Here is a 17,102-nt window from a genome sequence, read left to right as displayed (position 1 = left end):
GATGAAGCCTTATGCCAGGGAGACTAAAAAATTAGAGATGTATCTGAAATAGATCACTTAAGAGTCTGTGGAAAACCAGGGCTCCCCAGAGCAGGCAAAAATAAATAACAAAATGAAAGGAGGAGGAAAAAAAAAAAAAAGTCCCACACAGCTGCATGCTGTGTGGTACAAACGTCAGGATGAGAAAATTTCTGACCTCTCTTGTGCTATGTTTAGCCCTGAAACCCAGGCCAAGTGGCTGCCGAGATCTGTGGAACTTAAATTTACATTATACATTTTTCTTTTTAAAAAGTATCTTCATCTTTATTAAAATACTCACAGAATACTCTGTCCTCACCAAATTCCATTTGAAAATGAGTGTCTTGGGCGCCTGGGTGGCTCAGTTGGTTAAGCGACTGCCTTCGGCTCAGGTCATGATCCTGGAGTCCAGGGATCGAGTCCCACATCAGGCTCCCTGCTGAGCAGGGAGTCTGCTTCTCCCTCTGACCCTCGCCCCTCTCATGTGCTCTCTCTCATTCTCTCTCTCAAATAAATAAATAAAATCTTTAAAAAAAAAAAAAAAGAAAATGAGTGTCTTTAAGACCGTTTTGCATTTTAAAGAACTTAGGGAGACCACACTAAATAATTCTAAGTTTAGTAATTCTCTTGGTCAAGTAGAAAGCAGAATTTTGTTTAAAAAAAAAAAAAAAAAAAAAAAAAAAAGATGTTTCTCAGAAACAAAGCCCAAACTTGAATTCTACAAGAAAAAAAAAACATTCTTAAAGATAAATGTCAATTTCCAAATTCACTCCTTTTGATGAAGGATCTTCTCCCCTTTTTGCTCTCCTGGAGTCTTGAGGAAAGCACTTTTTGCAAATGCCAGGAGGAACTGCTGCCAAAATGTGAGTGAGAATAGAATTCATGCATGGCCATCAGCAGCAACAGTTGTGTAAATCTAGGGGAGACTGGTACTTAACAGATGTGAATCCTCAAGATCAACATAAATTGCTAAAGGTGGCCAAGGCCTTGGATTTCACAGAACACATGGTTTTATCCCAAACCAATCAATGTTACCATGAAAGCTCATTAAGTTCAATAACATAAACAATATCAAAGTCTGAGGAATATTTTCATATAGATTTGGAAGTATATTCAGCTCTTAATTCTCTGTTTTTCAACACCAACAATAATCATACTTTTTTTTTAAAGCTAAATCTTTTTCAGAATAAATCTTATGGGGAAACCCACCATGTATTACAAACAGAGTCAGCATTGCTCTGGTTGAAGAAAGGGATGATGAGGGACTGGGACTGCTGAGGCAGCCACTGTGGTTACATCACAGAATCCCCAGACTCTGGGGACCCAAGACACAAAACCAAGGCTCTATGCTAAGGAAAGAAAAACAGCAACAAGATGTAGAACAGCTGGGGGCTATAAATTTTAGTCACATCTTAAATGACAATTACAAAAGAGTGTACAAAATATAAACTCTTATGTGCCACTTTTTTGATGAGAATTACTGCCAAATATTTGGAGGATACCAAAGATAAAAAATGGTGTTCTGCTTCTTTGTTCTCTTTGCTTTTTAAAATGTTTTCTTTATTACTGGATCCCTTTGTATTTCCAGTTCTAAGCTGGGTTTCCTCAATCGTTTGAGAAAAGTGACTCTTTTACACTCAGAGGAAAAGGGAACAGTGCAAACAGATGATACCTAGTGTGCTACATAATGAGTTCTGGAGCACGCTGCCCAGTTTCCGACTTGGCTCTGGATTCTACCATCTGTGGACAAATAACTTAACCTTATTAATCCCTAGTTTCCTCATCAGCAAAATGAGGATAATGATATTATTCACTGAATAGGACTGCTGTGAAATTTAAAGAAATAACCCTTCTAAAGGTGCTTGGCACAATGTCTGGCGTGTAGTATGTGCCCCAAAATGCTTGCTCTGGTGATGTAAAGACACTACTGGGGAACTCCCACTCTGATTTTAGCTTGTTTGATTCAAACACATACGTAATGAGGTATTTGATTTTTGAAGTAGTTTTCAAATGGCAAAGGACAGATAATAAGTGTCCTGTGGATCATCAAAAGCTGACAATATTGAGAGGAAAAAAAAAAACTGACAATACTTATTTTGAATCCTCGGTATTTACAAAAGGAAGAGAGTAGAAACCTTCAAGGTTTCCAATTTCAGTGTTAGCTTAAATAGAAGTCAAAGAAACTATCTGGGAAAACAAACAACCAAAAAGACCAGCAATATTTCTAAATGTTTCCAACCCAAAGTACAGAGAAATTAGGTCCAAGAACAAATTGGCCACAACAAGTGTCTACGGAAGGCTGAACAATCACAGATGCCAGCTGCTACTGTAGAAGGGGAGCAAACACTGCTTCCCAAGTGCGCGAGCCACAAAAAATATGCTGCCTTCAGAGCCCTAGGAGGAACCGCTGCCAAATGTGAGTGAGAACAGAAGTCATGCTATACAGCACAACAAAGAAACAAAGAAAACAGAATTAAGAGTTCTCATGAACATAAAGTGCTTTGTTACTTACAATCTTCATAAATGTGAACAGTATTTTAAAGTTTGTGGGGATTTTTAGTGTCAAATCTATAGGTAGCCCTAAAAATGAATAAAGCCTATACAGGGTTTTAATTTTTATGGATCTCTTTCCAAACACCCACCCCGAAAATACATTCCTGAGATGGGGTCCATTTCATAAAATTTAGTTCTATTCAATTTTCTTAAGTCAAATTCATGTGCTAATTTTCTTCAGGACTATAAAGGAAGTAAAATTATTTGATTTAACATGTATAAAGCTATTGATACACTACTGATATATACAAGAGCTAAATTAGAAACTGCAGTTCTAATTTCTAAGAGACTTAGCAGGTCTAATGTAAATAAGAGGACCTGTCAAGTCTCTTAGATAAATTGATTTATAATTGTAAGAAATACAGGACTAAAAGATTCATTTTTAAGGACAGTATGCTTGAGCTATTGGCAAAGCCATCAAACCTGCCTTCAAATAAAGGAATATATGTTAGCAAAGAAAGGGCAAAGACTTATATATGGACAATTAATGACTATATTTGGATAACTGTTATATGGAAACTATATAAGTAATAGGAGGATTGCTAAAGAAATGTTAGTTTATCTATAAAATGAAATGTTAGGTAGCTATTTAGAAGTAACTTTTACTATTTAATGACATGGGAAAATGCTCATATGTTAAATGGAAAAAGCAGGATATAAAAAAGCAGTAAATACACTGTGACTACAATTTTAAAAATGTATGTGTGAACATGAAAAAAAAAAAAGACTAGGAGAAATCCAACAACACTAGCTGGTTTTCATTTCATTGTTAAGACATTTATTCATCTTTGTCCTTATCTGTACCTTATATACAATTCTAAAATGTACATTCATTAGTTTTTCAATGAAAAACAATAGCTTTAAAAAATGGTTACACAATGACATTGGCCTTTCATGACTCAATCACCTTAAATATTTAAAAAAAAAAAAAAAGGTTTTTTTTTTTTGTTTGGTTTTTTACAGAATCAGAAATTGTGAAACATAAGACTATTCAAAGTTAAACACTATCCTAAAAAAAGAAACACAAAGAAAAAATACCAAGCATCCCTAGGGCAAAGTTCTTCTTTTTAGCCAAATACAAGACTTTTAAATAGCTGTGGAAATAGAGTCAGCATCATCTTACTGTTCAGTGGAAATGCAACACACTCAAGCACCATCCCTCATTCCTAATCTGTGAAGACTGACTTCAGTGAATTACTAGCACAATTAGAATAAGGGAAGACTAAAAAGCATTCAGATTAGTCAAAGAATTTCTTGGTATTGATTGATAGAGTATTACCACATTCATAAATATGTCTATGCCTTATATTCTCAGTCTAAAATAAGACATCCCCAATATAACTTAATGAATTATTATTAAACACTAAGCTGTCTAAGTACAGAAAAAGATTGCCCCTTTTCTATGGCTAATTAAGTACCAACCCTTACACTGTGGGCCCAACTTAGTTATCCTTAATCAGTTTTATGCATTCTGAGTTTTATTACCTAAAAATCCCTAAGAATTTTATCTTTTTAAATTCAGCTGACTACTACTTTCATTCCTGTAATTTGTCCTTTCTAGACAAGACCCATTCCTAGGGCACATCACAATACCACTGCTCCAAAATGTCAACTGTTAACTCAAAAAGAAAAGTGGCCTTTTTTCTCATATCCCTGTTAACACCAGTAACTCTGCTTGAACCTTCCTTCCAATGGGGAGAAAGATCACAGATGGGGAGAAAACTTTCTTTCTCCATTGATAGATGACAAAGCAGCTCTATCAAGTAGTAGACTAGCAAGATATTTAGCTGGTGTCCAGCTCTAGATAACTTCTTAAGACCTGCCTTCTCTATTTGCACTGTCAACCTATTTCTTTTCAACCTTTAATATTTAGCCTTTCTCCTAGATTCTTTACATATTTAAACTTGGCATCACAAAACATTTATGTATATAGAACAATTAGGAAATGGAGACAAACAAATATATATGTAAAAAAATCTCATATAGATTACCAGCAATGACATTTTGGTTTAGAGCATTTCATATTTACTTTGTAGGTTTATATTTGTGTTTCTGGATTTTTTTATTTTTTTAAATTAGTATAATGGTATATATGATGTCTTATTACCTATTGATTCATTAGGGAGATGAAATGACAACTTAAAAAGTTTCTTACCTAAATGGACAGTCTTGCCATTTACCACTTACATATTCTCTTATACCCACCAGGAAAGTAATATAGCTCTTTAGACAGGTCTAGAATAACATGACCTATACTTAATTTTTGGTATTTCATTTTGGTAATTTTTCATTGCTACCATAAATGAGATCATTTTTACACTGAAACACTAATTGCTGGTGCTTAGGGAGGCCAGTGATTTTTAAAAAATTATACTTACCATTTATTGGGCATGTTCCATATGCCAACACATTGCCAAGCTCTAACATTTTAAGACTTTGGCCTATGTGTTTTGACTTTAGATTGAAGATAATATAGCTAAAGAAATGGTTTATAACAAACAACCAGTAATTTCAAAATCTGCACTCATATACATGCCTTCTTACTAGTTACCACAGATGAACTTTCTTTGCTCCTATCTAAAGCCAATTTCATATCTGAGATACCATTTCTTCAACCTACTCAGGGACATTGCTCCAGCAAATCTTTCCCTCTCTCCTACATTATCAACTTTTGCTTTCTACTGGGTTAACAAATACATAAAAATAACATCAGTTAACAAATACCCTGCTTTTTTGGGGCAACTGGGTGGCTCAGTTGGTTAAATGTCTGACTTTTGATTTCGGCTCAGGTCATGATCTCAGGTCAATCGTGAGTTCAAGTCCTGTGTGGGGCTCTGGACTTGGCGGGGAGTCTGCTTGAGATTCTCTCTCTCCCTCTCCCCTTCCCCCTGCTTGCACTCTCTCTCTTAAATCTTAAAAAAAAAAAAAAAAAAAAAATCCTGCTCTTGCTTTCATTTTGAAAGAAATGTCTTTTCACACCAGCCACCCAATATTAAGCCAGTGATTTTAAAAGTTCTTTCTGAAGTGACTACCTTAACTGAAAGAAATCCTTAGGTTTTTCACTTGGTGTACTTGGATTATCTGCAGATACTGGCAAACTTATCTATTATCTATAGCTTTTATTTCATTTTCTTTTCCATTACTGAGCATTCTCAGAACAATGTTAAACTACAGAGATGATAGTGGGCATGTGTACTTTATTGCTAACATTAATAAAGATATTTCTATGGTCTTATCACTAAGTATGTAACTGGCTATTAGTTTCATAGAGATTTTTTTTTTTTAACATGCTAAGGAAGAATTCTTCTATTCCCTACTTACTTATTTCCTTAAGTTTTTATTCAGATTTAATACTGAATTTTTATCAAATGCCTTTTTGGCATCTGTTGAAATATGTCCTGGCTTTTGTCATTTAATCCATGAAGATAAGGTGACAGATCATATTTAAAGTTAATGATAATGAGAACAATCTTTATGTGATATTTATTTCTACAAAATACAGCTTGAGAGTTATGAAGCTTGATGATTTAATGAACACCTATGAACTCACTGCCCAACTTAAAAAATAGAACATTAGCAATAATCTAACCATGTGCTCCACTCCAATCCCTTATGCCTGCCTTTTTCTACCAAACATAACAACTACTCCAACTTCTGTGATCATTCCTTTTGTTTTCCATAATTTTATCGCATGTGTATATACCTACCACATATTAATTTTGCTTATTATTCAACTTTATAAAAACGGTGTGATGCCATATGCAGTCTTCTGCCCACCTGAGTTTTCACTGTTGAGTATTCTTCCACTGAATCAGTATGCAGTTTAGCTTTATGTGCCATTATTCTAAATCAGTGTGAACAAAATTTGGCAAAAGGAGCTTTAAATTCCCTAAATGTTAATAATTAAAAGTACTGGGCGCCTGGGTGGCTCAGTTGGTTAAGCGACTGCCTTCGGCTCAGGTCATGATCCTGGAGTCCCGGGATCGAGTCCCGCATTGGGCTCCCTGCTCTGCGGGGAGTCTGCTCCTCCCTCTGACCCTCCCCCCTCTCATGTGCTCTCTCTCTCATTCTCTCTCTCTCAAATAAATAAATAAAAAATCTTAAAAAAAAAAAAAATTAAAAGTACTAACACTCATAAGTTAAGTATTCATAAATCAACCAGTAATTTTAGCAGTTGAAAAAAAAGTAACTCCTTAAATATAGATTTATACTAGAATTCCATCTGTAAACACACTTTTTTTTCCTTACTACTGAACTTCCATGTATAATTAAATCCTATGAAATGTCCTTTGGAGTTGTTTCTTGAAAATCCCTTTGATCCAAACTCCCAGACGCCACAGCCTCCCGGACAGCTCCATCTTGACAGAACGAGGTATGGAGTATTACCTACGCATCTCATGTATAGCATGTCCCAAACAAAACACACCCCATGCCTCCTGCCTCAATGTGTTTTTTCATCTATCTCGGATTTGTATAATAGCCCCACCATCCAACAAATACTCATCATAAATATGGAGCCATCCTTGACTCCTTTCTTTCCTTCCTTCCAATATAAAAGGAATGACTAAGTTAGGGGAGCTACTGGATAAATGTTAAATGTTAAAATGCAAATCTGACCACATGACTCCCTGGCTAAAATTTTTTAAATAGATGATAATTTCCTGCAGTGCTTTTTTAAACCAGACTGTTATCCACTGGAAGGTCATGACATTAATTTAGTGGATTATGACCAGGATTCTTTAAAATGAAATAGAATATATCAGGTTATACTGATGAAGAAACAATACGGTGCTGTGAAACTTCTGTTTTAAGCTGGGTGAATGTGTATACCTATAGTGTAAAGGGTCACAATGTGAAATGTTTTTTCTTACCATGCATTATTTCTAAATATGTTTGAAAGCACCTACTGCAATAGGTACCACCCAGAAAATAATGAAAGTTGTGAACCTTCTCCTGAGAACAGAATGTACACATACCTATACATCTGCATATTCTTATAATGTTCTTAATTATAGTGAACCTAGCTATCATAAGAAAGCCTAGGGGAAAATATTTTAAAGTCATGCTTTCCAGACCTCATCACAGACTCCCAGGAACATTTTATAAGTAAGAAGTACTGATCTCCAAGGTGAAATTGAAATTCCTTAATAAGGTGGGAACATTTGACAAACCTGTTTAACACTTTGCTCATGCTGAACTATGGGACTGAAAAGCATTTTTTTCCTCTTTTGATCAGCCAACTCTTGGTAATACTTCAAAGCCCAGTTCAAACATTACTTCTCTGAGACCTTCCTGACTGTTGCTCTTCCTCTTGCTCGTTGGAGAGGTACTCAACAGATGTTTACATGAATGTGAGAATAAGTAAGATGCTTATTGAACATTTATTATAGGCAGGTGGGGATCACTGTAGTGATGAGAACAGGCTCTGAAATCAGATGGTAGAGTGGATTGTAGGCTCCTTTACTCACTGATTGTGTTAGTTTCAAAAACCAAATTCAGAGTCATGGTATGTATACATATGAACAAAAGGGGAGTATGTGCTTCACAGCATTCCTGTGAGGATTAAATGAGAATGAATGTGTAAAGTGCTTAGTACAGAGTTCTTAGCATGTAATAAATATTCAATTAATTTTAGCTGTAATCATTGAAAAATAACTGGAATCTATCAACAAAATAATTGAATAGATAACTGTACATTTATGCAAAATACAGTATAAATTATAAGACCATGTAGAGAGATTTGAGAATTCTTGGCCTGATAAGGGCAAATTCATTAGCCTTAAGGCATGTCTGTGGACTTTTTGAAGTCTTTAAACCCATAAAACTCTTCTAAACTTGTTTTCAAAACAAGTTACTTTTATAAGTGAAGGTTTTAGCTTAAAAACAAATTTGAGAACATTATAATTTCATACTTTTGTTCCTTCCAGTTAGATCACAATTCAAGAATGGTTATAAAAATATACCTTCCCTGTAAATCCCCCCAGATTATCTAACATATGGAGCTAACCAAGCAAGCTAGTCAAGGGTGGGGTCAGGAAAGAAAACTTCTGAAAAGATTTTATTCAGATAAAATCTTATCACAGAACACACAGACTGTCTAAATACCTCCACTGCACTGCTGTAATTCATTGAATCTACGATGCTAGCAATTGTTAAGGCTATGATTTTATGTACCACTGCATGATAGAAAATGCTGACCAACTATGACACAGTACGAAGATGCCATTTATAATGAGATGCATTCCAATTCCAAAGATGTTAAATGTTAAAAGGAAAATTTCCAAAATATCGTTTGAAATAAGATCTAGGGCTTGGACACATTCTGCTAAATTGTTTTTCCTGCTTATTTAAATTTTGACTTTTCTTTTTAATAAAGCTCTTTATAAGCTCATCTTATGTGCCTAGAATAGCGTCTTGACATATTAAGAGGTCAAAAGATACTTAAGTAATGCTCATGGTAAGGTATTATAAAATGGTAAAATATTATTTTCCAAGCTTAAATAAGCGAGTGCTATTAAAGTGACAATTTCTGTAACACAGGTGACTCAATCTTTCAAGTTTCAGTTTTTGGTGGGAAACAAAAAGGCAAAACCATCAGTGGCAGATTTTATTGACAAATAGATACTGTCAGTTAGGAACAAGAGCTGGCATTTCAAAGTCCTATTTACCTTTGTCTATACAGTGTCAACCATGGTGCATGGTACACAATGACTTTTCATAAATGCTTGTTGAATGTAGACAGGAAGCCTAACTCACTGCTAAGAAGGCAATTTATGGCATTTGTGGCTGCTTCGGATTTCAATCAGAGTTCCAACTGCTGCCTTCCAAAGTGACTGCAGTGTGGTGAAGGACAGAGCAGAACGCCATCAGTTCCTGTTTGTGATCATATTTTGGGAGGCTAGTCCTTTGTAGCCCACACTGAATCTGTGTGAAGGTGTGGTCAGCAAGTACTTTGAGACAGTTTCTGCAGGTACCACAAACACAAAGGCAAAGTTATCCTCCCACCCTCTGCCCTTTTGCACTCTTCCAGGGCAGGAGAGGGGCCCGGTCCCCTGGTGCCTGTCATGTTACCTAGTCAGGGTGTGAAACAATGGATGGTGAATTTAGTTCATTGCTCTCTTTCTTTAGAAACCCCACTGCTAGTTCTTACCCAGAAGAAAAGGAGGGCAGAGGTGTATGGCAGCATAAAATAGACCAACTGGTTAACTTACAATAGCTTCAAACTATGATTCAATTATTATTTGAGATAAAATGAGTTTCTACAATGTCAGCCCATACTCCTGGCCGAATGAGCTTTATATATATATATATAAATATAAATTATATGTTATATATTATATGATATATGAAATTATAATATGTTATGTATAATATAATATTGGATATATATTGAAGTTAAATTTTTTTTTTTCAGATTAGGCCATTTATTGTATTAGGCCATTACTGTAATGATACCTTAGTACATTAACACATGGTTAAAGAGTTACGATTCAATGCAAATACTGAAATGTTATCTATACATGTCAACCACTGTAATATTAAAAAAATTAAAACAGAACTGCCATTACAAAGAGATGTAATTCTAACATCTTTCTAGTATTAATTACATTCAGAGCTGAGTGTATAAAGGTAGCTGTTAGTCAGCAACCTTTGAGCAGACTGACTAAACACAACCATTGGCAAAATCAATGGGCTAGCCAAACCAAAAACAGCAGGGGAAAGCAGTCCGAGTACAGGCATATCATCTGCGAAGGAATGGCAGTGTTGGGGATTTATTTTTATCTCTGCTGCTGTTTCAGACGAATAGTTATCTTTGCTTCCCAGGTATCAAGTAGGTTAGAGAAGGGTAGTTTGCAGAAAGCATCTGTAGGTGGGTTGAAATTGCCTACTAATTTCCAATACTATATAATTTAGTATTTCAGACCCGATCTTCTCCCCAACCTGCAAAGGAAAATAAGCAATTGACAAAATATTTCTGAATGCTTACAAGAAAAATGCAACCCTCTGTTCTTTTTAGTTAATGACTCACTGTAAGAGTTTTATAGCATTATTCGAGCCATTAAAGTTAGCAATTAAATGCTGATTTAATCTTCAGAAGGTCACAGTGCCTTTTGGAAGACATACATTTAAAACTTGTTTGGCTGGTTATTCCTTGTTTATTCCTGGAAACGCACGTGTGACTCACTATCTTACAGGAGACACTACATGGTACTTATAGAAAATATTTGCTACTTTCAGTCCTCTTTTTAAAAATAATTTCTAAATTATATATGCCAAACTAAACTTCTACTTTCTTAAAGCCTCTGGGATTGCTGAGTCTGAAGAAGGCAATTAGAAAATTTTGGAACAACATTCTCATAAATACTGAGGTCTGGAATCGCATTTACTGTGACAAAGTTAACATTATTTCTCACTGCCCTGGGATACTCATTCCCTGGACATGAGTCCCTGAGGCTGCAGGCAAGTGCACTCCAAGGCCACCAAAGGCCTGCAGATGTGGCCATTATTTGCTGTTGAAAACCTTGCCATTTCAGTTTTTATCTGAGTGATACCACAAATTTACCTTTTTGAGTATGTGTATACAGATTTTAATAGGCCTTCAGGAATTTTACTTATCTATCACCAGGATATATTTTGCATCCCCTGAAATCTTTGTTTAAAATGCTGATTCAGGGACACTTGAGTGGCTCAGTCAGTTAAGCACCTGCCTTTGGCTCAGGTCATGATCTCAGAGTCCTGGGATTGAGCCTCACAGCAGGCTCCCTGCTTCTCCCTCTGCTTGCAGCTTCCCCTGCTTGTGCTCTCTCTCTCTCAGACAAATAAATAAAATCTTAAAAAATAAATAAATAAAATAAAATGCTGATAATAGGACACCTGGGTGGCTCAGGTGGTTAAGTGTCTGCTACGGTGCGGGGATCCAGTCCTGCATCGGGCTCCTTGCTCAACGGGGAACCTCCCTCTCCCTCTGCCTGCCACTCCCCCTGCTTGTGCTCTGTCTCCCCAAAAAATAAAGTTAAAAAAAAAATGCTGATTCATACCAATCAGAAATACACACATGAGCCTTGCTCCTGACAGTGCCATTTACATAGAAGTTATGAGTGGCGAGTTCTGGATAAGTCCTACATTATTAATTCTTTCCTGAGTATTAGTCTATATGCGTTTGGACTGAGACTCTGAGTTCCCTAAGGACCGGACCCATGTCTTACACATCCCTGTATCTGCACACTAAGCACTTAGCAAAGTACTTGGCAACAGTAAGGACTAAAACAATGTGCAATAAATAAGAAACAAATACAACAACAAACCTATTAGCACAACCATTGCTTAGGCACCTGTTTAGAATTAATTGTGAAGAATAATTAGGTCAGTAGATAACTGTATCAGTAACAACTGCTATTACTTGAAAACAATGAGTTCAGTTGCTTCTAATACCTCTCCTTTCCAAGCTGTACAGTATACTGAGGAGAACTTTCCCCTGGTAGTATGAAAGTTTAGACTGTAATTATAGCTCTGTCTCTACTGTGTCTTTAGACAAGAAGCCCTCAACAAACATAAAAATACAGAGTGTAGTTTTTAAAATTTTACCGGAACACATACTTTGGGAAAATTTTCACCTGCTACATTTTCAGTATCCAGTTAAAATACAAGAGGCACAACTATATTTCTATATATGATTACCTGACAATCAAGATACAGCTTTTGGAAACCAGGTGCATTATACCAGTACACCCCTCTGAACATTGTAATTCAAACACCTCATTACTCTAGCCCATGTGAATCTGACCAGCTACCTTTTCAGTCAATTAGAATGATCCATAGAAAATTTATAATCCCAATAAACCTTTAGTTATGAGTATCCTAGATGTGATTAGAACTGTGAGGATAACTGGTTGACCCATACCCTTCAGAATCCACAAGGCATTTTTGGCTAATTTATTCAGCTCCTAATATTCATGAATTTAGAAATCATACTCAACTGCTCCCATAGATATTTCCTCATCTTTCTGAATCCAGAAAATGCCTTCAATGACCGCTCAGTTTACTGAGTACCATCTTCCACTAAGGGAAAGGGGTGAGCTGGAACGTGAAAGACACAATTTACATTTTTTTATGCTATAAAAGCTGCAGGTCAACTGCAATGATAAAAATCTAGGTAGTCAATGGTTCTCAGCAATTTCACTGTTAACAGCATACTGCTCTAGTTTGTTTAATGTTCCAGGCCGCATTTATTTAGAGGAAAACTTCAACCTAAGAGAACATGTTCAGGCATAAAAGTAAATAAGCTTAAAAGCTAACCTGCCAAGACCCAAATTCTGATCTTCTAAAGACATTACTGAAGCAAGAAAAATCCTATAATTAGTAAAAAGGAACAGCAATAACCATGCAGTGCTTAGCATCACGGAAACGAAATACTCTTAACGGTCTCTCAATGGTCACTTTTGAAATGATATTTTAACAGTACTTCAGCTAGGTTTCAAATATGCCTATATATGACACTATCATGATAGTTAATGTATATTTTTGATCACATTTGACGTAAAAAGACTGTAAATTTGTTAGATTTGCCAAATCCTTTCCAGAAAAACTTTCAAAATTTCTGAAAGTGTATTAAAAATTTTCATTTTAATACATTAAGAAAAATGATCTTTTGTGGGAAATCTAAATTTAAGCCTTTAAAGCCTTCTTAAAAGTCCTGAACATTTTCCACACAGGAAAACTATAAGCATACTTCTTCAGGGCTTTTAAAGCAATCAGCACAGGCAATGTTAAACTATCATGGCTCTCGAGAATAACAGAGGAGCACTGTACAGAAGACCCTCACATTTGTGGCTCTGCGTATTCCCTGTAGGCTGTGCCAACCCACTCTCTCCCCTGTAGTGACTCTTTGTTTTTACTAAGTCCCAAAGGGCTGGTGAGAGCTCTGCAAAGAGAAGGGGGGGAAGGGTGGATGGAATGCAGCTGCAGGCTCAGAAACAATGCTGAGTCCATATATTTTGTTCCCAGTTAGAATAATAAAAAGGGGGCTTCGGGTGGGGGTGGGAGTGGAGGGGTAGAGGAGACAGAAAGCTAAGCAAGCAAGGTAGGGCTAAGTATTCCATTGCTCTCAGGCTACAGCCTCCTGCCCCTCCCCCCACTCTACTAAATCCAATAACCATTCATTTGGGTTAAAAAACTTATCTGTTAAAATTCAAACACCCATTAAGATTTAAACCTATCAGTCATTTACATCTAAGTTATCTTTATCAGAAGCACACCCAGGCAAGGAATGGTGTAGGAAGAGAACGATGCTTGCAAAGATAAACTGAGGAAGCAAGGACACATGAGACAGGAAAGCCTGGGGGAGGTAGAATTGAGAAAAGGACATCCAAAGTCTCAAATATCAACTGCCAGCTTTGCAATGGTGCCTGGGGCCTTTTGTGGGCAAATGGCGTGCCAGAGAAAACCATATTCTTTCTAAGCCTGCTAAAAGCTGCATGTGTCTGAATCAAGAGTTTGGAAGGCTGCACGTGTCAGTTTCTCATTATTCAGTCTAACTTGGTGCCTCCTAAGAAAATGTTCTTCTTTTGCATTTCCCTAGCCTTTATGTCCTAACTGGGAAAAGAGAATTAAGGGAAGAGGCAGATCCCAAACAAGGTAACAGCTGCTACTGACGGAAAAGCAGTTCAAACCTTACTCTCCACTCCTGGGTCTTGAACTCTCATCTCAGATAACCCTTTACTGAAAATCCCTGGAGCCCTCCAGCGTTCACAGACTCAGGCTTGCCTCTGGAACATGCTTTCAGAGATTATTGATGCCATTAAATTTTGTGACAAAACTTAAGAAGCCTTACATAAATAACCAAAACTAATACCTCAAAAATAGTGCCAGGAGGTGCTAAGGACCTAAAAAGCGATAAAACAAAACGCAGAAGATGCTTGCTGCAATTAGGATCCCATTCATAAACACTCAGTTACTGGGGGAGGAAAAAAAAAAGAACTTCATTGTAAAGCTATCATGTAGAAGCAGAGCTCTGACAACCACACACAAACATCTCCTTCACGTTAGCATTATTTAGAAGTACTCTTAGCTGGTACTGAATGATATAATTAAACTCTTGACTCTTGAAATGTTTTCAAGTTATAAAGTTTAGAAAGACTGTATTGATTTACATTGAATTTTTGCACTTTGTGACATAATAAAGATTCACAAATGTATATTTATAATAAGCAGGAATATGATCTTCCTCTCTCAGCTTGCCTTTTTTTTCTAGAGCTCTAAAATCCATTTACAGATATTCCAAATCTCCATACTACAGTCAATATATAGACACAAATTCAGAAATGCATATTAAAGGAAGGATGATTAAGACTTTTTATTAATATTAAATATTAATAGTAATAATTAAAAAATAATACACTACTGTAAAGTTTATCATCTATTATAAACACAAAATTCATAGGTATATTTTATTAGGAGTTATCATTTATTATGCTTTTAAATGCAGCAATAAAATATACAATATTCTGTGTACTGGCAAAACTCAATTTTCTATTTACACATTTCTTAGTATGTACAATCGAAATTAGGTCTACAGAGAGCAAAAGTTCATCAATAGTAACAACAATCACATAATCATAACTTGACTGAAATTAACAATTCCTTATGGTTGCTCAATTGCAGTAAAAAAATTCTCATAATACTGTGACATATATTATGCGTCAAAAAAAGGTAAAAAATGCAATTATTCATGATTAGGGCAAAAAACTACTCTTCAATAAGTATATCTGAATTATTTTTTAAAATAAATCAGGAAAAGATAATTCAAGTGTATTAAGGTGTCCAAAATTTACATTTAAGTCATAAAGTTCACAAAATATGAGTGACCTTATATTGAGGCACAAGTGAATACAAATTTTAAGAGTTTAAATATAATAGTATGTAAGAAGAATATTAGATTTTCTTGCTGAATCAACAAGAGTACTCACCCCTTGGAGCCCTTGGAACTGAATAGAAGGTCGAAAAGGAATTAAATTCTATTAAAAGAAACATAAGAAACAAACAGGTCAACTTCGTTACTGTGTCACAGAACTAAATGTTTAAACTTTAAATCTGTTCATCTGGTCAATGCTATAGTCTGTGAAAATATCTTTTCATTATATAACTAGGTTTATATATCATCATATTAAGATGCCTTAATGAGCAAGATCATACTGCTGACATTTCTCTGAATCACACAACCACAGGTATATTGTGGCAGTGTAGTCAGGTTTTTTTAAATGATGCAATTTGGCAAAAAATGATTAGTATACTAACTCAATTTCACATCAAAAAAACATTTTTGCTTAGTTTCTTGATATGTTTTTAAAAGGCTGGGGGGGGAAGGAAGAGATAATTAGAGGAACTTTACAGAACTCTAACAGGATACTATAAATAGAAAATTAAAATATTTGATAATGAACTGTGGTTTCCAGTTTCTCACACTTTACCATAGGTTAGTTTCTAGTTGAGGGTCAAACAGGTTACCAGTTTTCTTATAAGATTTTCACCAGGAGAATATAATTTCTAGAACAAGCTTTGTCCTCCTCATAACTTTAATATTTTGTCATAGAATTGTGTATTTAGAAGAAGAAATGCTATAGGTATCTACCATAGTCTGAGGCATAATTTCCTATATCTAAAGTCACCAGTATGTTTCTCTATGGGAATACTTTTTCAAACTCCTTTGAGGCTGGTTATAATTTCCTCCCTGACTCTTTGCAACTCAGACACTGTCTTCAGCTCATCATCTCTATCAATTTCATCAATTCTTCTTGGTCAAACAAATGCTACCTTTTCTCAATTGTCAAACTGCTCACTTCTCCCTGGATATCACAGCTTCCTTACACTCAGAGACACCAGTCCTCTTAGCTCTTTTATCATGCCTTTCATTTCAAAAACTAGTGCCCTTCACTTTGCTCTTTCGCATCCACTCCCTCCTGGAGGCTCATTTCGCCTGTTTGGTGATGACTTTGAATCTCTTCTCTATTGGTCAACTCCCTTCTCTCCATAGCCTACTACTTATCATTGTCTAGGGACATTTTGCATTAGAAACTCAATGACAGTGAAACTGGCAAACACTATACTAACTTCCCTTCCCTACTCCTTCCTCAACCAAAATGGCACGTCTTTCCTACTTTTCTGGAGTTTGGTTTTCTGGGCTCACAACCTTAATTTACAGTCTCTTTTCCCTTACCCCTAATCCCATTCTTTTTTTTTTTTTTTTTTTTTTTTTTAAAGATTTTATTTACTTATTTAAGACAGAGAGAATGAGAGAGAGAGAGAGAGAGAGCACATGAGAGGGGGGAGGGTCAGAGGGTGAAGCAGGCTCCCTGCCGAGCAGGGAGCCCGATGCGGGACTCGATCCAGGGACTCCAGGATCATGACCTGAGCCGAAGGCAGTCACTTAACCAACTGAGCCACCCAGGCGCCCCCCTAATCCCATTCTATTAGGCCTTTATACACTGCTAGAATTACAGAATTCTGAATCACAGAAAATACAGTCAAGGCCTATT

At 36.0% G+C, this 17,102-nt stretch overlaps 1 protein-coding gene across 3 annotated transcripts in view; it reads right to left on the bottom strand.

Annotated features, from left to right (window-relative positions):
* Positions 1–17,102, bottom strand: part of ELL2 (elongation factor for RNA polymerase II 2) — a 71,654-nt gene that overhangs the window by 39,147 nt on the left and 15,405 nt on the right. The window contains exons 1-2 of one of the 3 annotated variants that reach the window (XM_078067041.1): positions 15,537–15,584; positions 12,549–12,648 (exon numbers count right to left, since the gene is read on the bottom strand). In XM_078067041.1, coding sequence (XP_077923167.1) covers positions 12,549–12,557 — 9 coding nt within the window. In that variant the 5' untranslated portion in view covers positions 12,558–12,648; positions 15,537–15,584. Of the gene's footprint in view, positions 1–7,742; positions 8,348–12,548; positions 12,649–15,536; positions 15,585–17,102 lie in introns of those variants that run through there. The other 2 variants (XM_036084469.2, XM_078067040.1) reach the window with 2 other exon arrangements.

Source organism: Halichoerus grypus, chromosome 2, assembly GCF_964656455.1.
Source record: "Halichoerus grypus chromosome 2, mHalGry1.hap1.1, whole genome shotgun sequence".
NCBI classification, from domain to species: domain Eukaryota; kingdom Metazoa; phylum Chordata; class Mammalia; order Carnivora; family Phocidae; genus Halichoerus; species Halichoerus grypus.
The sequence above is the reverse complement of the archived record's forward strand: the minus strand, read 5'-3'. Positions and strand labels throughout refer to the sequence as shown.